At 37.3% G+C, this 22,913-nt stretch overlaps 1 protein-coding gene across 1 annotated transcript; it reads left to right on the plus strand.

Moving 5' to 3' along the window:
• The first annotated feature begins 1,069 nt into the window (after positions 1-1,069).
• On the plus strand, positions 1,070-21,122 carry LOC142833297 (selection and upkeep of intraepithelial T-cells protein 2-like). The gene is made up of 8 exons (XM_075944593.1): positions 1,070-1,148; positions 3,708-4,055; positions 5,674-5,955; positions 10,004-10,111; positions 12,784-12,852; positions 17,307-17,414; positions 19,521-19,643; positions 21,037-21,122. The coding sequence occupies exons 1-8, from the start codon at positions 1,073-1,075 to the stop codon at positions 21,120-21,122; spliced, it is 1,200 nt and encodes a 399-aa protein (XP_075800708.1). The 5' UTR covers positions 1,070-1,072.
• The last annotated feature ends 1,791 nt before the right edge of the window (positions 21,123-22,913 follow it).

Raw genomic sequence — 22,913 nt, forward strand, 5'->3', positions numbered from 1 at the left:
GGAGGGGCGAGGAATAGCACTATAATTCTATTTCAAATATAAAATATTTTTTGAAAGTTGATCTCATAGCAGAGAGTAGAATCATTGTCATTAAACTCTGGAAAGGGGAAGGAAATGGGAAAGTGTGAGACACATAATCCTTTAAAAATGCATGAATACACGATTATCTAGGAGAAATACTTCTAGTGGGGCAACTGTGATTATCTGCACAGGACTAGGGCCACCATTTGACACTGTGGAAAGGGAGAAACTCACAAGACCTCATCCCACCCTGAGGCTTCTTAGGAAGCTAATAATTGCTGGGGAGGGGACAGTGCACTCTTCCAGTGGTGTAGCCACTGGTGAGCCATGTTCCTGTAAACAAACCTTTACCATGGTCTGTAACATATCCTAATTCAACTCAAATTATAATAAAAAAATTAAAAGATGTGATATTATAAGGGGAAATAGTCGGAAAGAGAAAAGTTAGTGGGACTGGGAGGGCCCATGAGAGTGCAATGGCAGTGAATACAAAATATATATATATATATCTCCAAGTGTCACAATGACACCATTATGTGTAATTAATATATATTAATAAAAGATAAAAGAAAAACATCTGGAGAGATGGATCAGTAACTAGGAGTGTGTTTTGCTCTTGCAGAGGATCCAGGTTTAGTTCACAAACAGATTCTGGAGATCAGATAACCTCTTCTGACCTCTGTGGGCCCCAGGAATGCAGGTGGGACATACATATATGAAGGTAAAACACACATACACGCTCACACACACACTCAAAATAAATTTAGAAAAAGATTGTAAAACACATTCGAGATATATATATATATATATATATATATATATATATATATATTTATAAACATTTTATTTTGTTCATTCAAAATCCAAGAAGGATAAACATTTTGATTTTTCTTAAAATAAGATAATTAGTATTTTGGCCTTGATCTAGCAGCCAAATGTGATAGATGTTTATGTTTATCATACACACATCAAGCAAGATAGTAGAATTATAGAGAAATTGGAATTTGATGGAAAATTATCCTTTCATCTACTATGTTTCGTCACAGGTGTAATGGGAGCTACAGGAGGACTTGCTGTTGCACGCTGTGTTGCCTTGTTCCTCCTACTGACAGTGGCGCTGAGTTCAGGTATGACTCTCTCACTTGCCCTTATGAGCATCGGCAATGTCAAGCATGCCAAGAAAAAAAATCAAGGCATGGTACAAAGAACAGGGCATTTAAATCATTATCCCTTAATATAGAATGTAGCGATGAAGTGAAGACAGTCCAAGAGTATCCAGCTTAGAGGTACAAGTAATTATGTCTAATCAGCAAATATTCTTTACTTGGGTTGGTTTCAGCTTCCAGGAATACAGTACAATGATAGAGATAGAATACTTATCTTGTGGACTCAATATTCAGACTGAAAGCACAAGACTTATTGATAAAACAGATACATATGAAAATCCATCCAATCTAAGAATAGAGTAGGGGGGAAAGATGAGGGAAGATAAAGCAGACTAAGGAAATGAGAATTTGACATTGTAGGGACATCTGTGCAAAGCACAAATAAATATAGATTACTTGAAGACATTAAAAAAGAAAATACTTAAACAATGAATAATATAAAAGATGCAAAATACTGCAGCAAAGCTGATTGTCCAGCGATAAATTTACTGATGCACATTTATTTGGGTTCCACCTGAATTGGACTCATTCTTGGTACCAGAAGCATTGTTTGATGACAAAAGATATCCAGTTATGGCTTTGTGTAGTGAGCCGGACAGGATCGCCATTACAAGATGGCTCTGACATCCTGTCTTGTTGGAAATAAACAACTCCATATTTGGCTCTGCCTTTGGGAGCTGCATGTCCCCCGCTTCCCGCATGCATGGTGGATAAGGGTCCTTGGGCCTATCCCGATGCAGTCTGGTGTCAGTTGATGGTGGCAGCCAATCACAGGGCGACCCGTGTGCCAATTCCCTATATAAGCAGCTGCCTTAGTGCTCTCGGGGGCCCCTCGCTTCCTGCCCCTCGCTTCCTGCCCCTCGTTTCCTGCCCCTCATTTGCTGCCCCTTGCTTCCTGCCCCTCGCTTCCTGCTCCCCATCAACCAAGGGCACTCCAGTAAAGCGTGATCTGAGAAGAATCCTCATGTGGTGGTTGTTCTTCCTCGCTGGTTGAGAAGTTCGCCGCAGCTTTGTCTCCGTCATTATTGGGCGATTTCATTTGGATTACTTTCCAATATGCATGAAGCAACTTCAGTAATCTCCTACTATACTGAGTTTCCATATGTCCCCTGAAATGGGCCTGTTTTGGCTGGCCCTCCCTGTATACACCCATTTCCTTCCTCTTCACTCCCTGTCCCATTTGATCTTCCTATTGCATGTCTGCCCAATTGCAGATACATATTTTATTCACCCTTATGAGGGAAATACATCCTTTCTAACCCCTTCCTTTGTACCTAACCTCTGTAATTATACAGAGAGTACTTTTCTTATTGCTTCCATTTTTAGTAACTGGGAATAAATAAGTTATTGACATTTTGTAGAAATTTCATTATATTTGTACTTTACAACTCATTTGGACTATATGCAGAATCATGACTATAGCAAGAAAGTATGCTAATCCTACGTCAAGCACTGTTAGAGATGCCAAACTGTCTTCCAGAGTGTCTGGATCATTCTGCATTGCTATCAACAAAAAATAACAGTCGTATGTCTTCACCTTTTGTGATCATTTTATGTTGTCAATGTTTTAGATTTCAATTATTTTAATAATTGTTGATGGCCTTTCTTATTTTGTTTTACAATATTCTAATGGCACAATGTAGAGATAATTTTTATTTTTATTTGCTATAAAGGCTATTTTTGCTCTATTTTACTCTGCATCATGTGGAATAATAGCTTTCAAGCTGAGTATTGCGATGAGTGACTCCATTTTACAATGTAGCAGTTTGTTACATTCTGAGTTCACATGATGAGTCAAAATTACTGTACACATTTGTGCAAGTAAACAATCATAACCTCATTTCCTACCCAGTATGAATCACGAGGAGCAAAATTAGAAATAGTTTAATTATGCAAGTAAAGAAAATACACATATTAAGTTATCAGGGTGGATCTGGAACACCAGGGCACATGGTCATATCAAGACTATATCATAAAATGCAGTCCTGTTATTGAACACACCAGACTAAGGGAAATGGTAACTCTCTCATCTGTGTCATATAGCAGGTAGATTTGACATAAAGTGGAAACAGTACCAGCCACATTCTCATCAACAAACCTTATGCATGTACCACAAAACACACCAGCTGTAGATTGCCTACTGTCCCTGGAGCTTCAATTCAGTAAAATTCCCACTATGTGACATGGCCTACTCATATTGTCAATTTCTGACCCAGTCTTCCACTTTGTCTTGATTTATCTCGAATTCAGCCTGTCTTGGAGTGGCTCAGCATCTCCAATAGCACCTTAAAATCTTCTCTAACCATTTATAGTACTACTTTCTGCTTTAGTTTCAGTTAAGTAATTAGTAATTAAAATGCCTTCAGGATAAACAAATTGACCTTACTTGAAGTATGGATGGATGTTTGAGAAAGAGTAGGAGAAGACAGAAGAGGGATAAACAGAGAGAATGATTTCAACAAAAGTTGTAAAAATTTTTACTACCTCATACTCCTATCTTTTGATTATTCTCCTTCACAGAGAGATTCACAGTGACTGGGTTGACTAAGCCAGTCGTGGCTCCAGTGGGTGGAACCCTTGAACTCAGTTGTCAGTTGTCCCCACCACAAGATGCACAGCACATGGAGATTCGCTGGTTCAGGAACCGCTATACACAGCCTGTGCACCTGTACAGGGATGGTAAAGACCTTCATGGAGAAACCATCCCCAAGTATGTAGAGCGGACTGAACTGCTGAAAGATGACATTGGAGAAGGGAAAGTGACACTCAGGATCTTTAGCGTGACTGTTGATGATGATGGACCATACCGCTGTGTCTTCAAAAATGGTGAATTCTATGAAGAGCACATCACAGAGGTCAAGGTCACAGGTAGGCATGAATTTCTCTCAGACTGCTCTGTACATATGATTCAAAGCCTACCTATGGTTGAGTGGTTGGAAAATTATCAGAACTTGATTCTTATTGCATAGATTGATTGGCATGATGAATTCTCTGCAACTAGTTTTTTAACTGGATGACATGGAAGATCAAAAAATGAAAATTACTAGAGTACAGAGATTTATTATATCAGTGAGTACTTTCTTATTATGCCTACATACATTGTTATATTTCTAACATATAATCAGATTCTTTTTAGGTTGTTTTATTATCTTTTCTTATATATCTAACAATACTTCAGTGATTTTCCAAATGAACTGAATTTTTAAATTATGCTTCTTACTATAAAGTTAGGTGAGTATGGGAAAAGTTGCAGGGAAAAACATGATCAAAACTATTGCATGAAAATGTTCAATGAAAGAGAAAATATTCTTTTTACTAATAATGCTTGTTTTCATTTCTCTCCAGATTGATTCACTAACTTCGTAGCACCCGATTGATTTTTCTAAGTCTCTTTAGAAAGATTTTAACTACAATAATCCCTATCCTCAGATGCAATACTATATGTGGTGTGTGTGTGTGTGTGTGTGTGTGTGTGTGTGTGTGTGTGTGTGTGTAACTATATAGCATTTGTGCTACTTTCATTACTTTGAATTATTCTGGATGAAAAGGAAAAGAAAGGAAAGGCCAGGGGGTTAATGGAAACTAGACAAATCCATAAGTGTATGCTCATATGTGTAGGATCCAGGTGATCAATCTTCATGGATGTCATGAGACACCTCTGCTGTCTACAGAAGAGTCATACATGTAGTTCATTTCCATGTTTTGTGTTCTACTGGGACAAAAAGTTACTAATTGTAATTTTTAGTAATTTTATGGGATAAACAAAAACTGTGGTAGCAAAGATCTGTAATGTTCTTGTATTTCAGGGACATTTTACTAGACAGAGCAATTTTGGTATGCTGCTTTAAATCTCCACGCATTCTCTTTGATCTAAACATTACACAATCTTTCCAACTTCTCCATCACCTCTTCGTTTGTTTTAGTGGCAATGGGAGCTGCACTGTGTCATGCAGTATTCGCTCCAAATAGCTTTATCCCCAATGTTCACAAATTATAAATTATCTACTATGAAAATACATAGAGAATCAGCTAGAATTTCAAAATTGTATTTATGATGAAATTAATTTTTATAATCTATTATGTTGACCCAAAATAACTAGTGACTATGAAAAATGAAGAAATTAAACTATAAATTCTAGAAGGGTGAAAAATCTTGATTTCTGTTCATCATAATTCAAGGATGTAAGTTATTTCTTCGACTTAGTAAATAGCCTAAAAAATATGTTTTAAATAAATTAATAAACAAATGAAACAGGCCTTTCCTGAGCTGACTTAGTTTGAACAGGTTGCTGACTGTATATTATAGCATTTCTACCTGACTCTTCCATTTTCGTGAGATTTTATGGAAACCAGCATCCTGGAGAGTATGAATATAAATAAATCTTTTGAAACTGGAATCAAAACCAAAAAGAGCTTTTATTTTTCTGTCATTTCCTCTACCATTGATACCTAACAATATTGTTTTCCTCTTTTGTTGTTCCACCAGTCACAAGCTCAGACATACAGATTCTTCTGCATCCCCCAAATACCAAAGGAGTGATGTTGGAGTGTCATTCAGGGGGTTGGTTCCCACTGCCACTTATGGAATGGAGAGACAACAAAGGAGAAGTCATTCCAGAGACATCCAAATCCCACTCACAGGATGGAAACAAACTGTTCAACATGACAATGGCCCTTCTTATTAACACCGGCTCCCACTGGAATGTCACTTGTTACCTTCAAAACCGTCTAACTCAACAAGAAGAAAGCATAAATATTGTCCTATCAGGTAAAATCTGTATTTGTTCTTCAGTAACAGATATTGTTGCATATACTAATGTATCACTATTACTTGACTTGGCTCCCAATGTCTTGCATTCTCTTGGCCTTATTCGTCATCTAGTTTATTGTCTCTCTTACTCTCTTTGATGCACATTTTCTCAATTTATAACTGTGATAAAACATCATGATCATGAACTAGTTGCAGTAGGGGAAGGGTCTATTTGGGTTACATTTCTACATATTAGTGCTGCATCATAGGAAGCAAGAGCAGGAGCCCAAAGTGGGAACTTGGAGGCAGGAACTAAAGTACAGACCACAGACGACACTGTTCATGAACTTGTTCTCCATGGCATTCTCAGTTTTCTTTCTTATACAACACCACAGAGAGCACTATCCACCCCCAGGGGCCTAGGTCCTATCAATTCAGTCATCAATCAAGAAATTGCCCTACACTCATGGTCATAGGCTGATCAGATAGGGCAAGTCTTCAACTGGGGTTTCTTTTACTCAGACGACTCTAATTTGTGTCAAGTCAACAATACTAACTGCCATATTGACATTGAAGGTTGCAAGGCTTGGTTCTTGAGCCCTTACTCGCTTCTGACTTCCTTTTGTCTCATGATTTTAGGTACTGTCAGAACTCTCACTCTTCCTATGCTATAACTCCTCTCTCCTCTGCTCTCATCTGAAAAGTCATAAGCCAACCCAAAAGTTTAATATATCATAAAATGGTATATTAAAAGGTAAACTCATGCTCACTCCCACACTTGCTTAATTTCCTGCTTTTCAGTAGCATTCCATATTTTTAGTTTCCCAGAAACAAATCATTAAAGTCACATGTGACTTTCATTTTCTATCACATACATATATACAAAAAATAATGTTAGGTCTCCTTTTAGAAAATACCAGAGTCTCATTGTTACTAAAGTCCCAAGACAGACACTTGACTCAGGGTCCTAGATTGCTATATCCCAATGATCCGAATTTTGTCATATATTCTTAAAAAAAAGATATAAAAGCTGGTGATAAAAGAAGAAAGGACAATTTAATTTCACTCTGGTCACATGCATGACTAAGGATGTCCTCTCTGTGACAATATAAGCCTGAGATTATACAAATAGGAATGAAGAAAGCTAGCGTTGAGAGGTTTTTAACACCCCCTTGAATAATCTTCACACCAAAAATGTTCATATCTTGAAAGATGAAGGGTCCACGGTCCATTCTTGTAAACCTGCCATCCTGGGTCTTTTTTATTGATTTTATCAAGCTATACATTTTTTTCTGCTTCCTTACATTCCTCTTCCCTCCCCTTCAACCCTCTCCCATGGTCCCCATCCTCTAAATTTACTCAGAAGATATTGTCTTTTTCTACTTCCCATGTAGATTATACCCATGTATGTCTCTTTTGGGGTCCTCATTGTTGTCTGCAAACCTGAGTCTTAGGATAAACTGAGTAATCAGAAAATCAAAAAAGAGTGAGTCAGAGAGACAAAATAATCAGATTAATAAGGGGATCCTCCTTCTTCATCATTTCGCACCCTTTTCACTGCCATCTAAGCCTGAATTACACATTATGATTTAGAAATAATACCCTGAAGCTCTTCTGTTTTTTATCTACTTTATGGTGGTATTTCCTGACTTTAGGGATGGGATGAATTACTTAAAATACTGTCTGTGTTAAGTACCCTAAAATTGCTTCCTTTTTAGTTATAGTTAAACGTTCCCTGATTTTTTCAGTTATCAATACCCCTGTTACCTTGATGACATCACTTCTTAATGCTCTTCTCCACCTAGTCTATTCATATCTATGTAGATGAGCTCTGCCTTTAGATATTTCCTCTAGTTGTTTCTTCTTCCAAGATAATGCAAACTCAAATAACTTTCGTTATCTCCTTCAAGTCCATATTCAAATCTCACTTCATAAGTATGACCTTGATGGCCAACCTGAAGCATGTGACCTGCCTGCCATGTGCACCTGGGGGGTCATGTTTCCTCACAAATTTGACTTTGCTTCTTTTCTTATTAGTACCATTTTATGTATTGTGCAGCTGTATTATTATGTTATTCCTCTATATCTGTATCCTTTCCAGAAAAATCCCTTGGTGATTTTATACACTAACCCACCCAACTGCTTCAGATATTGGGTGCCACCTTGCAATTAAACAAATAAAATGTGATACTTTAAAGGAATTAAATAAAATCAAAAAGATATATTGTAAGCATGGATCAGTGTTGGTATCTATCCATGAAATTAAACATTCTTTTTAGAAGAGGTCTTTAAAAGAACTAAAGCCACCAATTTCATAGATCATATGTATGCACATATATGTTTATGTATATAAACATATGAAGATGGATGCTTAAAAGAAATCTCACACTAACTCAGAATTGAGAATAATAGAGAGTTATTTATTTAGGAATAGACTCACAAATCAATATCCTCTGCTGGAATGGAGAACTGCAACCAAATCCTGCAGCTGGAAAAGAAGTTGGAATGTGTGCTTTACATTGGCATAAATAGTATAAGAGGTCACGTTCAAGTGGGCAGGTAACTTAAAGGCTACTGGCTGTAGGATTTCCTATAGCATATATATAATATATAGCACACATAATTGTGTATATAATTGATGTAAAATAAAATTGAAATCATTTGTTAATGTATTACACCTTCATTGAGTAACAAAATGTATATTTTATGATTTTATATGTTCTTTAAGTATTTATGAACTCTAAACTGTATGTTTTAAAGTAATTGAAATAAACACAAACTTTGGACTCTGTGTTATACTGTTAGGAAAAAGAAAATGTTTAATCATTGTTCCATTCATAGAACATTAAAAAAATTAAGTTTGATGATAAAGGAAAGGTCATAATCAAATTTAATCATGCAGGAATTTGTTAGTGGCTGACTGACAAGCCAGCGAAGTTCAATTTGGACCCTACTGGTGTAAAAGGCATGATAGTTTATCTTGGATAGGAACTAACCCTGGGAATTACATTCACAAAAGTAACAACTCAATACATGTTTATTCCACTGTAAATGGAAGTTTCTGTCGCATCAAGTCCCACAGCCTTTCAGTCCTCAAAACACACAGAAGCTTATATTAATTATAAACTATTTGGCATATAATAAGCTCAGGCTTATTATTAACTAGCTCTTACATGTTAAAATAATTCATAATTCTTACCTATTTTGAGCCATGTGGCTTGGCATATTTTCTCAGAGAGGCATTCTCAACTTGTTTCCTCTATATCTGACTTGTGACTACATCTCTGCTTCAGAAAGGCATTCTCAACTTGTTTCCTCTATATCTGATTTGTGACTACATCTCTGCTTTTTCTTTTTCCAAAATTCTCCTAGTCTGGTCATCCCACCTATACTTCCTGCCTAGCTACTGGCCAATCAGAATATTAGTAAGCCAATACAAATGAAAAATCTTTACAGTGTACAAGAGTATTATCCCACAATATTCCACAAATAAAACACTCAAAATGCTTAAGGAGAATGCTTAATGATCTCTAAATGGCTTTATGCTAGACATAATGACATGTTTTAGATGGTGTAAAATTTTATCTGGGAAGAAAGATGCAATATTTCATATGAATAAGAAAAGGTACATTTGCACTTACTTAGGTCATGAGATATATTCAGAAACAATAGTCCCAAATCCAATGAGTACACTAAATACAGCATGATACATATCAAGGTAAATCAGACATGAGTACTTCATCATTGATTTATACCAACACTATAATTCTCCTTGGAAGCCAATATCTGAGCACTGGGGTCAATTTAGCTCTCCATTTTTCTTTTCTTTTTACCCAGGAAGCTTATGAGGCAGGATTGATGGGAAGAAATGAGAGAACTGCCCTCCACATACATTTTTCTCAAATTCACTCACACCTGGATTATTTTTACTCATGATCTGCTCTTTACCCAACTGTCATAACTGCATCTCCAAACTTCCATAATGTTGCAGGGTAGAAGAATCTAAATTGTAACAAATATTAAATAAATCACCATTGCTAAGTTTTTTCTTGAATTCATGTTTCAGGTGAACTGTTTGCATGGAAATATGTTTGGATAGTAATTCTGGGTATAATAACAATTTTGATGATAGTCTTCCTCATGACTTCCTATGTTCAGCAACATTTTATACATGGTAAGTAGGCTTGAGTGGCATTAAACAAAAGTGGGAGTAGAGGAAGAAGCTAAAGCTATTTTCATTGCTTCCAAAGCCTGTTTGCCTAGGTGGTTCTAAAACTTTTGGTCACATAATATATAGAACTTTATCCAATTTTGGTCCAACATTATTGCCTTTGTTAGTGGAGTTTCCACAATACTGTTCACAAAAGTTTGTGTTGCCTTTAAAGTAAGCAAGATGAAATATCATTTCTTACGTTGACATCCCAGTTGACTATGGAGCTCTAAAGATGTAACTAGTGTATGTCATCAACTCTGATGGAGGAAGACGTGTAGTATTAGAGTTATTGATCTTTGAGTTATCTGGACTCAAGGAAATAACTACTTACCCATGATCTTGCAAATAATAACAAGTAAACTAATTGGTTCCATAATCTCTTATGTGGAATCTTTGTTCTGTCATAAGTGTCCTGTTGAAGAGAATGAACTTTTGATTTTTGTCTACAAAGGAGAAACTGGGGAATAAACTTGCAAGTCAGGTATAAAACTTAAGGCTGATCAACCTGAGGGTGATCAACCAGAGGGTGAGTCATCTTGTCCAGGACAATCTCAATGTCAATACCTTTTCCCATATGATGTGGGATAATGAACTTCATTTCACTAGCAATATTTACATGCTCACTGTGGTGAATTAGAAATCATGACATAGAGACTGAGATTTCTGAGAGTAGAGCATCCTTTGGGAAGGCTGTTTTTGGTGTGGACATCTCTCTTTACATGAAATCAGGGCTTAGACATGGCATCAAGTGATTGGATGTGACTCTGAGTATAATACCCTTATTGCTGATAGCCTTCCATCCGACTTACTGTGTACAGCAACATCTCATACATGGTAAATAGATTTGAGTGGTGTGGAACAAAAGTGGAAATAGGGGAAGTAACGAAAGCAATCCATTTGTTCCTTCACAAACCAGCCTTCCAAGAAAGTCCTAAACTCTTTAGACACATGTTACATAGGACCTTAACCACTTTTTGGTCCAACATTCTCAGCTTCTACTAGTGAAATTTCTCACAATACTGTTTACAAGAACTGTTGCTTTTACTTTAATCAAGTTGATACAACTTTTCCCTACATTGGTTGAGATCCAAGTTGACCATGGATCTGTAAAGATGTAGCTAGTATATGTCATCACCTGTGCTAGTATAAAAGGTTCAGTACTAAATATTTGAATTATCTGGACTCAAATTGACGTAGATTGTGGGAAGCTAACTCCAAGATCTGCTCCACAGTAACAAAGAGAAGACCTCAGACTGGGGCGGGCTTAGGGAAAATTCGTTTTTTAATTTATTTTTTAATTTCATTTTACCTTCAATCAATAGTTCTCTCCCCACCTCTCCTCCCAATCCCCCACCTTTCCCCCAGCCCAAACCCCGTCTACTCCCAAAAAGTAAGGGCTCCCATGGGAAGACAATCAAGTCTGGCACATTAAGTTGAGACAGGACCAAGCCTTTCTCCCTGCATTAAGGCTGAGCATGGCATCCCGTCATAGGAAATGGGCTCTAACAGGCAAGCTCACTTACCAGAAATAGATCCTGGACCTACTGCAAGGGATAGTCCAAGCTTCACCACTGTCTCCCACATACGGAGGGCCTAGTTTGATCCCATGGAGGCTCCACAGCTAACAGTCTAGAGTTTGTGAGTTCCTACAAGTTTGGTTCAGCTGTCTCTGTAGATTTCTCCATCATGACCTTATCTGAGGGCTACTAAACTTTTCTATTGGAGGGGACACACATGATTTCTGCCAGTAACCTACAAAAAGGAACAAGCACACACTATCCTGATGGTAACCTTCTCTTTTACATCATCTTAAATAACTCCTTTTCTTGAAAATCTCTCTACACAATTGCATTTCTTTACACATATACAATTTTCTCCTACATGGCCATATATCTCTGCACACAGTTACATCTATTTCAATTGGCTACACGTACATTTTTCTTCTACATCTCTTATATACAGCTTCATCCTCCTTGCCTCCGCACAATTAAAAAAGTCTCCCCACAGCCACAGCTATACACTTCATTTACACAACTCTCTTACCATACAGCCCTTTCCAAATTCCTAGGCACAGCTCCTCCATATAGCAGCAGCTCTTCCGCACAGCTCTCTCTCACACTCACTCTCACACACAGCCTTCTTCTACATTATTCACACATTGTTCACAAATAGTGGAAGTAACTAAAGCTATCTACTTGTCGCTTTACAAACCAGTATTCCCAAGAAGTTCTAAACTCTTTGGTCACATGTTACATAGGACCTTATCCTCTTTTGGTCCAACATTGTTGGCTTTTGCTAATGGAGTTTCTCAAAACACTGTTTACAAGAGCTCATGCTTCCTTTACTTTAATAAAGTTGAAATCCCTTTTACCTATGTTGATTGACTTCCCAGTTGACCATGGAGCTCTAAAGATGTAACTAGTGCATGTCCTTAACTCTGCTGGAGGAAAACATGCAGTGCTAGAGTTAATCATCTTTGAGTTACTCACTTTGAGTTATTTACTCAAGTAAATAACTGCTTACTTATGATCTTGCAAGTAATCCCAAGTAAACTCCTTATGTGGAATCTTAATTCTGTCATGAGTGTTCTCTTGAAGAAGATACACTTTTGATTTTTGTCTACAAAGGAAAAGTTAGGGAGGAGACTTACAATTCCAGTGTGAAACTAAAGGCTGATCAATCTGAGTGTGACCAATCGGAGGGTAAGGCAACTTGTCCAGGCCAATCTCAATATCAATACCTTTTCTCAAGTAATATGGGATGATGAGCTTCATTTCTGTAGTGACAATTGCATGCTCACTTTGGTAAATTACAAATCATGAAACACAGACTGAGATATCTGAGAGTAAAACATCCTTTGGGAAGAATGTTCTTGGTGTGGACATCTCTCTTTACATGGTATCAGGTGGAATTCCTCATTGGTGAATGGAGTCTGCTTCATGTTATTATGGAGATGCATCTCAATTACCTTGTAGACTGTGTATTGCAGTCTCTGAGAGGAACTCATACTATGTTTATAAGAGAGCTCTATCAGCAGCCAAGTGCCTCTGCTGTGAGTGGTAAGACATGAAATTGAGGCTCTTCTGTCTGCCTCAAGCGAAATTTCTCACATGAGTCAGGGATCATTATATAAAATGTCATTAGGATGTTGCTGTCCTTGACAATAGTCTCAAATCTGACAGCAAAAGAAAAACAAAAGGGGGGGGGGAGAATGAGAAGATATCAATGTGCAATTTCCACAGTTGGAAGGAGGGAACAAATGGGATCTTTGCTAAGGACTCTCCCTTGTAATAAAAAGCTTAGAAGCCACTGTAAAAATCAAATTATAAGGAAGAAAATAATAACAGTGAAGGAATATTCACATTAATCATGGTTTTCATTATCAAGAAAGGAAGACAATGAAATTATGATCAGCTAAAATCTGAATGGCTAAAATTGGAAAACATTTTTTAAAAATGAGTATCTCAGAATCTGGATTGTGATGCTTTGGGATACAAGAGCAGATGGGACCAATTTTGGTATCACAGTACCAGAGAAATAGTAATGTAACTATCCATCCTGCATAACCTGAGGTAGTAATACAAGTCTGGATGGACTGACTCACAAGAGACACTGGAAACACTTAAGTGTCTCAAGCCAAGATTCCCACAAGTAGCAAGGACTGGAAGACAATAGAAGAAGGCTAAGCATTAGCAAGCAATTTAGTATACAGGAAATATACATGTCAGTGCCCAGGATACCAGATGGATTAGAACTTGTTTGCAGAAAATGCAATGAAAAAGTTAACTCATCCCCTGGTATCTTCAATAGCTTTGCTGTTCCCCATGGTGGGATATGATATTTGTGCAGTAGAAGAGGCTTTGACAGATTTGAATAATTTAAATAGGATTGTTAAATGGCTAATGAAATAAAGATATGATAAACAGGGGATATTATAGACTAAAGAATCAGCTTTATTCACTCACAGACAAATGTGACAACTGGAATGGTAGGAGAAATTTTCAGCAAAATATCACATTCTATATACCAGTGGTCTTCTAGAAGGATTTAAAGCCTGAGGAACAGTTCATTGAAGATACAGATCATAAAACAACACTGGAAAATTGTTAAGCTTGTCTTAGAAATGGGTTATCATCCTCCGCCAGAATACATGGTGTATGCTTCTCCCATGCAAATAAGTAAACCACAAGTGAGTATTTTCATCTATGATCTTTCAATAACCAGATATGGCTGATGACAAAACAGGGCTATGGTGTCGATTAAGAACTAGTCAGAGCCAGGGAGTAAGCTCCAGCAGTAGGCACAGCAGGTTACATACCACTCCATTCCTCCTTAAATCTGAACCATGATGAGCATCATAAAATGGCACAGACTGCAAACCATTAAAGGTAGAAAGATGCACAGGATTCCTGCAAAAACAGCACCCCAGGATGGGGGACAGATGGCTTCTGGAATACGACTGGATTGTAGAGGGCTGATGGGTTGTCCCTCCTGGATATGCACTTGCACCACCCTTGCTATTTGTAATGAAATAATTGATTTAAATGATGGAATCTTTTCGTGCACTATTTCATCCCAACTCATGTTCTTTATTAGTGTTCTTTAGCTCTCCAAAAGCAATTGACTCTTGCTTGAAATTGGCAGTAGAGAGGTTTTAAAGACTTTGTCTTCCTTCTGCAACAGAGATTTCAATGTGGAAGGATAACTCACAAGAGTCCTAATGATTTGGAAAAGCATCTATGAAAACAAAAGTTAGGGAGGTTTTTGTTGTTGTTGTTATTTGTTTCTTTGTTTTTCAAACCCCAACATAAAAGATACCGCTGGGAGCCAAAATGATGTTAAATGAAATTCTAATTGTTATAGGAAAACTAACTCTTTAGAAAGTCACTGAGATCAATGAAGTACTAACGCTTTGAAAACCACAAAAGACTTTTTTTTACTGTTGTTTATTGTGCCTAAACTATATGATAATGTCTATTGCTAAAGACATTGCACCCTATGGCTACAGAGCATAAAAATCAGGATAGGACAGAGATAGAAACTTCCTCCTTGACTGATGGCTTTTATAGCACCAGATGATATTATGTACACTAATATTGTTTTGATAAAGAATTGTGAAGTGTCCACCAAATTGTATTTTAAACACAAATATTTCTACCCATAGAGTACTTCAGCTATTAGAACATAGAGGGAAATTTCTCTTTTGTAGTCTCTGTGGAGACTCATAACTGGCCAAGTTCCTGAGAATCAGTTATTTTACCTATAACAGAGTGACTCAAATTTCAGCCATAATGAAAAAATAATAGACAATTATACAACTTTCTCCAAAGTTCAGAAAATGTCACAAGAGTGAATCAAGGGAGACAGAGATTGTATAGCTGTTTCTTTAATTAGAAATATTTCTTCCTAGAGAGTGAATGAAGACTCATAACAGTAATGAAGCTAAGGAAACTCAAAAGCATCAGGAAGCTCATTTAATTACAAATCTCATGACTCTTATACTCATTATTGCTTACAAAATCAGTAAACAAATTCTAAGGAGAAGGTATTGTCTGTGGAAGTTTCTAGTGAGATAAACAAAGAACTCCAGGGAAAAAATTTTCATGACTCATCATTTATACTGGGAAGGATGTGATAATGTGGTATCTATGCAAGTTGGAGTTTTTTTTCTGCTATAAAGAACAGAAATATCTTTAGTAGGGCACGAAGTAAATTTTAAATGAAATGATTCAGAAACACGAATATTACCATTTTCCTCATTTGAGGACTGTAGAGTTTACGTAGTACCAGAAACATTTTAAATGTGTGTGAGACAAATGTAAAAATAAGATTGTCTGGGGGAGGGATCCTAAATTGAGGGGAAGACAAAAGATTTGTGTGAGGAACAATACATCCAATGGTTATAACATATCATAAAGAAATTATCTCAAAGAAATTCATCACTAAATGTGAAGAACATGTGTCAATAAAATTGTAATTATCAAACTCATGTTTATTCTTTGGCATAATTTTTTTCTCTTAAGAGCACATTCAGATCCTCTAAATCTCCTCCAAGGGATGCAATGTATAAATCACCTAAAGATTTGGGAAATGAATATTTGTTCATTTCTCTGAAGTATCTGCGTTTCTTCTTTTAGGTGTCTAGCTGTCCTTCTGAACACTCAATCTGGCTGAAACAGCTGCCATTTTCAGCCTCTGTTTGATGGCACATAAGGAGGGCACACTCATCTGAAAGCTACAAATTCACAACTCTCTCTATGCTAGATAGCACCCTGCAGAGATCAGTTTTCTCGTCAGTTTTCTTAGTGACACTATCCAAGATTTTTAAGTCTTTCTTTGCCAATAAGCGGTGGAAAGACGGGCAGAGAGAAAAGAATGGACATAAGAATGGAAGAAATCTTTTACAACCTCAAAGTCTTCCCCCAGTGGCACACCTAATCAACAAGACCACACCTCTTAATTCTTCCTGAAAATTTCAAAAATTGAGGACCAATGTATGTGAGCCTATGGGGGGGGGGTCATTCTCATTCATACCACAGAGACTATACCTCTCTGGTAGAAGAATGGAAACTACCTATGGTAGTGAGTTCTCACATTATAGAAATTGGGGTCTCTTAGATGGTTAAGAAGTCTTCAGACCCATCCTCCTTTCAGCCTCTTTCAAACCCATAAAAAATGACAATGAGGAAGACATAGCTCTCTCTCTTGCTCTCTTAATGATGCCAGCTGATGAGAAGTGAGACAGAGTAAAGGGGAGCGAGTTTACTCAGGGCCTGCCTAGTCTCAATCCCAAATCTGCACTTCTTAAAAACCACTGTCCCTTTTACTCCTGTTCTCTTACCTTCTAATCCTAAATCCTCCCATCTTCTATGAATACAAAGAGAAAGCATTAAAAACTCATCCTTACACTTGTATCCTGACATTCCATTTTCTACTGACTTCCACATTGCCTTGGAAATGGTCCATTTAGAAAGGGAAGTGAAAATGATGTAATTATATTATAATTTCAAAAAATTAAAAGAAAGAATTTAAAATGCTACTTTAAAATAATACATACACACAGACATTTGTATTTGTATTTGGTGATTCATTTTTTCCAATGTAGTGTGCCTCTATCAAATGTCAAGTGATAATAACATTATGGTTTTTTCTTTAGGTTTCTGCTCTGGGAGATTTTATTATAGCTTAAAGGGCTTAGTGGTGTTCGTCACTTCCATGTCTACAATTATAGGAATTGTGCTCATTTTGAATCTAACACAAAGAGGTATGTAAGCAAGAGTTGGTGCCATCCTGTAAGAGTCTTCTTCCAACTGCCCATTAAAACATTTAACAAAAGAAGAGTAATTGTTGCTTGAATTATAGGGTTACTAAATAGGTCATGAGAACACATGGCACAGAATATGATTCCAGAGCACTGAATTTCATAGACTTAATAGTAGATGCAACTGGTTATTCTGCTCCAAGAGAAAGAATTTCTTTCAAATTCATAGTGGATTTTTCTACCTGGAAAAAATCAACAGTCAACATTATCTAATAAATTATTTTTATTGATTTATACTTTTAGCATAAAGGAGGTAATAATTCATCCTCTTAAACTTTTTGTCTTTTTAAATTTTATTTATGTATATAGATGTTTTACCTTCATACCTAGTGCCCGTGGTAGCCAGAAGATTGTATTAGATTCACCAAATGGTTAGTAGCCACCATGTGGCTGCTGAAAATTGAACTAGGTCCTCTGAACGAGCTTTCAGTGCTTTTAACTGCTCAGCCATATTACTAGCTCCAGTGTCTTAAAGTTGTTAAGATCAAACCTGTTAAAAATTCCAGCATTAAAGTAACAGAAACTTGTGGGGCTCCATTTATGGCTGAAAAACTATTAGCAGCTAATGGATCCTGAGATAGAAAGAGTTTTGTGGGAAGTGTGGCCATTGGTGGGTTGCTTATGTCTCAGTGTATGACCACACACCATGTGCATGGGCAACACACATTAAGCTCATTGGTTTATCAGAAATAAAAAGAAGATATGAAGCTGGGATGGAAATGTATTAGAAAGCTCAGAGTGGATATGTGGAGTGAGAGTGAGGTGAGTGGATGTGATCACACGACTCTGTAACATGGTATCAAATATGAACCTTCCTAAAGCCAGAGAATTAAATACGACTTCGACTTAGGTAGGCATGGAAACTCCAAATAGCATTATGGAAGCCTTTTCAACCTCCCTCTGCTCTTCTACCTCCTTCCATTTCGTTCCAATGCAGCCCCAAAACTAGAATTTCTCTTTTCCAAATTGGATCAGGATCCTAGTTACTTCCTTCCCAAACATGGAAACCCTGCTCTACCTTCCACACCTTTGTTTTTCATAGCTGGACAGACAGAGATTCTCTTGCGTACTTTTGGCAATAGTCCATAAGGACTTCATCTGGGAAAATATCCATACTACATCAGGGAGGAAAAAAGAGAAGTCCTAAACAGCCCAAACTGGCACACCCTGTTGGTTTTGTTCTTCTGTCCTATCATATGTCTGCATAGCTGTTCATCTTTATCAAACGGGCATGCAAAAGTGGATATTCATCCTGAGTCATGGGTCTTCATTCTAAAGGGTGCTCTATCATATAGAACTTTGAGGAAATCTATCTGGTATTCTTTTCTCCTATAAATCTGTGTCTTTCAGTTTCCTTTCAGAACTAGCCACAAATCTGAGGAGGGACAAGGAAATTTTCCTCACTTGAAGTATTTCAGAAGGACGCAATAGATGAATCTCTATGCCCTCTATTGGAGGGTGTTTCTGTGGGTGGATGGGGAGAAGGCAAACTTCCCTCTTCAAACAGATCTAGACTGTCAATGAGTGGGTCTTGAGAAGATTTCCTGGGACAGAAAATGGTACAGATGGGTGTCAGGGAAGATATATAGCAGCTGAAATGTGAAGACAAAGCGAAAGATGAGGATGAAGAGAGAATGCTTCCTAGGGGATGTGATACTTGAGAATTGTGAGATCTCTTCCATTTCGCAGATCCTGATCATCTAAGGATTTTCTGTTTTATTATACTCTATATGGGCCAGAACTCTTGAGGATAATCAGCCCTAAATAAAACAGATAGAAACCTAATCAATTCATATGCTCTTCAGACAGAATTGTAAAGACAAAAGTCACGTGCTTGAGGAAAATGGGTGCCTGTCTCCTCATAACCTCTTCCAGGATTAACAAAAGCATGTTCATCTCCAAAATCAAGTATGTCAAATTTCTCCTGTATTGTTCTTACACATATATGAAGCATGGAGCAACAGGAACCTGAAGAGTAAAGCTGCCTTTAATGTGTGATCCAGCCTTTCTCTTGGTTGCAACTGTCCTGACCCTTTTCTCTTTTTCCAGTCCAAGTTTCAGACCCACATTTTGAATTGGACACTTTGTGGTTAGAAGATATTAGTGTCGTCCTGTGCGTGATGATAGTGTTCATCTTCAAGCTCGTTTCATTTATTTACTTCAGATTGGAAGGTAAATATCCTGGGAATGGTGGCAACTCAGAAGATCTAGTTCATGTGGCTTATCTCAGATGTCTAAAAGGTGACCTTTCTGGTCCTTCTGTCTTAGTAACTATAAGAAAATCCCAAAGAAAGGCTGATATATTATAGCCTCCTTCTTGGGACTACTGTGTTTTCCCTTCTATGAGTATTGGTGCCGCACGCATTAATGTCTGTCCAAGCTCTTACTGAACAATTATAATAAAGCTTCCTGGTACTGTTGGGAAGGCAGTTATTAAATTAACACATTCTGCAAATCCTCTGTTTACCTGAATTCTTTTCAAGAGATGCATGAGTTTTTAAAATTTAATCTTTGACATATTGAACTGAAAATTTAATGGGTAAATTAAACACACATTCATTTAAATTTTAATAGTTTTTTAAAGATTTTTTTATTTATTATGTATACAGTGTTCTGTCTATCTGTATGCTTGCTGGCCAGAAGAGGGCACCAGATCTCACTACAGATGGCTGTGAGCCACCATGTGGTTGCTGGGAATTGAACTCAGGACCTCTGGAAGAGCAGTCAGTGCTCTTAACCTCTGAGCCATCTCTCCAGCCCCAAGCCATCTCTCCAGGGCCTTTAATAGTTTTTTAAGACCATGTAAATGCCACTAAGAACCAGACCAGCAACATTTATAAACTGCTCATGAAAGTTAAATATTTGAAGCATCTAGCTCATGTCTAAAGCTAAAAGCCATGTGTTTATTATAAAAACATATTTTCTATATGGACAAGGATGAGAGTACAGAACTGATAACCCAAGAAGAAAAGCTTCAACAATAGATTTTTGTGACTTGTCAATAAGATACAGTCCTAAAATATTTCAGTAAAAGTGTATGCACATGGGGCTGGAGAGTTGAATTAGCAGTCAAGAGTACTAGGAAAACCAGGAATGTTAAACACACAGTCTTGTCTCTTCAAAAGTATTATCTGTTTTCTGCCTAAAAGTGTGGGAACTGAGGTGATTAACTCAGTTAGCCTGGTGACCTCTGCTGGGTGGCCCAGTTAGAGCAGCTGCCCCAAGATCCTTATCTTGAGCCTATTTGTCTCAGTCAATTTAAAGTGCTGTCTTTCCTAGACCCTTACCTTGAGCTTTGTTTACCTTGAACCTACTTCATTAATTAATATATAGAAACTATCTTTATGAAAGATGTCATTTGTAGTTTACAATAATTTTCATGCAATTGTGTCTTTAATGCTCAGTGTGCACATGGAACTGAGTTAATTATCACTGGGAAACTTTTTAAAAATTTTTGCTTTCCTTACACACGCCTGAAATAAACTCTGTTCTTAGACTCTTGAAGTTTCAAACAATACCCACTACTGAGTCTTGTTGAGTCAAACTACCTTCTTTTCTCACCCAGATCATCACTCTACATGCCATGATGTTAGAGATACCTCCCCAAAAACTGATGTGCAAAGTGAGGAACTCAACCCTCAGAAGAGTTAAGAATTTTTTTCTTACATAGAAGCAGGGAGTAGGAGTTTGGTTCTCTCCCCCAAGGGTTTGCAGTCACAAGAGAGTAAAATGGTTTCTTCTCACACCATTGAGAAAAAGCATTTTAAACAATTACTGAAGTATTTGTTAAGATCCAGAAGAGCAAAATAATCAAAACAACATTTCTGCAACTTTGTGAAATTCAATTCTTGGTTTCCTAAATAAGCGGCCACAGGTCTTGTTAATTGAAGCACATAGGAGCTAATGTGAAGAGAGCCCATGAAAGGCGAGATAAAATTCCTGTCAATTATTTTGCAAGATGGAGCACAGTAATTTATGCTCAGACCCTCCCAGGAAGATCATTTTGAGAGAGAGAATTCTCTGTGGGACATATCTTGGCAAGTCCTGACTGGGCATCCTTTCCAATGCTCAGGTTCAGACAGACGAGGTCTGTAAAGAACCCTGAGTCCCATGGAGGGGCAGGCGAGGCTCCATAAGCCCCACCTGTGCTCCAAGGCTCAGCTTTCTCAGTGCTTAGCTTTTTGTTTTCCCACACAGCAGGAATAACACAGTATAGGTTGATCAACAGCCCCTTCATGGAGAAAAGTTAAAAGAGTCCCAACATCTACTGAGGAACAATTGTAACTAGGACATATAGAACCTACAGCCAGTCCTTAAAATTCTCCCTATTTTTGTAATTCATAAGTAGGTAAAAAAAAATCTGTCGTTATTTCTCACATACTTCTGAATATACTTTTACCTGGTAGGAGAGTCTTCTTGAACTCAAAATTAAAATTGTTCTAAAATTCAAAAATCCTAAGTATTATTTAATGCCTTAAACTTAAACCTTTAAAAATTAGTTTCCATTGTTAATTAAGTGGGTTTTATTTGTTGTTTTAGTTTTGTGTTTTCCTTTGCTCTGACATGAAAAATCAGAATCTGATAAGAGAGAAAGTTGGAGGAAATTTATGAGCGCCTTTTCTGTACTGAAGGCTTATTTCACACAGTATTCGAAGCTTCTAATGCATAATTAGTGGGTGGTTCTCACATCAACATAGTATCTGTACCTAGGGCTGTCTGTGTCTGTGACTTCTCTACTGTTAACGTGTGTAGTGACCCATGCTTGGAGTGCAGTACAGGCATGCACAGTGCCACTTCTAAGTTAGTCTGCTGCAGAACACTGCCGCAGACCTGGCATGGGGTCCTGGGAGCTCTAGGAAAATACCATAGTGTCTCATGTGAAACTCGAATTTGTCAAATTTTAAACTTTTTTTTTTTGGATTCCAATTACAACTAAATATTGACTGTTGTCAAGGTTTCTGTCCTTCCCAGTTCCCACAGTCATTAGATCCAAAAAAAAAAATCACACAGAGGTCTACATTAGTTATAAACTGATTGAACCATTAGCTCGGGGTTCTTATTAATTCATATAACATATATTAGCCCCACTATTCTTGTCTATGTTAGCCACCTGGCTCAGTACCCTATTTAGCAAGGCAGTCATATCTTGTTTGCCTTGTGGCCAGATCATGACAGCATACCAAGCTCTCCTCTTCCCAGAATTCTCCTGTTCTCCTTGATCTGCCTCTACTTCCTGTCTGGTTGTCCCACCTATACTTCCTGCCTGGCTACTGGCCAATCAGCAATTATTTAAAATATAATTTACATAATACAGACTATTGTCCACACCAACTGACAATGATCCGGATTGTACTAAAAAATGCTTTAAATATTTTGTAGTTTGTAAGATATTAATTATGTTACTGAAACCCCCTATAGTCCACAGGATCAAGCTATTGTGGA

This window comes from Microtus pennsylvanicus, chromosome 13, assembly GCF_037038515.1.
Source record: "Microtus pennsylvanicus isolate mMicPen1 chromosome 13, mMicPen1.hap1, whole genome shotgun sequence".
Taxonomy (NCBI): Eukaryota; Metazoa; Chordata; class Mammalia; order Rodentia; family Cricetidae; genus Microtus; species Microtus pennsylvanicus.

Excerpts from the sequence above, each read along its gene's own strand:
- LOC142833297 (XM_075944593.1), top strand. The coding sequence starts at position 1,073 with ATGGGAGCTACAGGAGGACTTGCTGTTGCACGCTGTGTTGCCTTGTTC. Across the intron at positions 4,056-5,673 it reads CACAGAGGTCAAGGTCACAG|TCACAAGCTCAGACATACAG; the intron begins GTAGGCATGAAT and ends TTGTTCCACCAG. Across the intron at positions 19,644-21,036 it reads TATTTACTTCAGATTGGAAG|ATCATCACTCTACATGCCAT; the intron begins GTAAATATCCTG and ends TTTCTCACCCAG.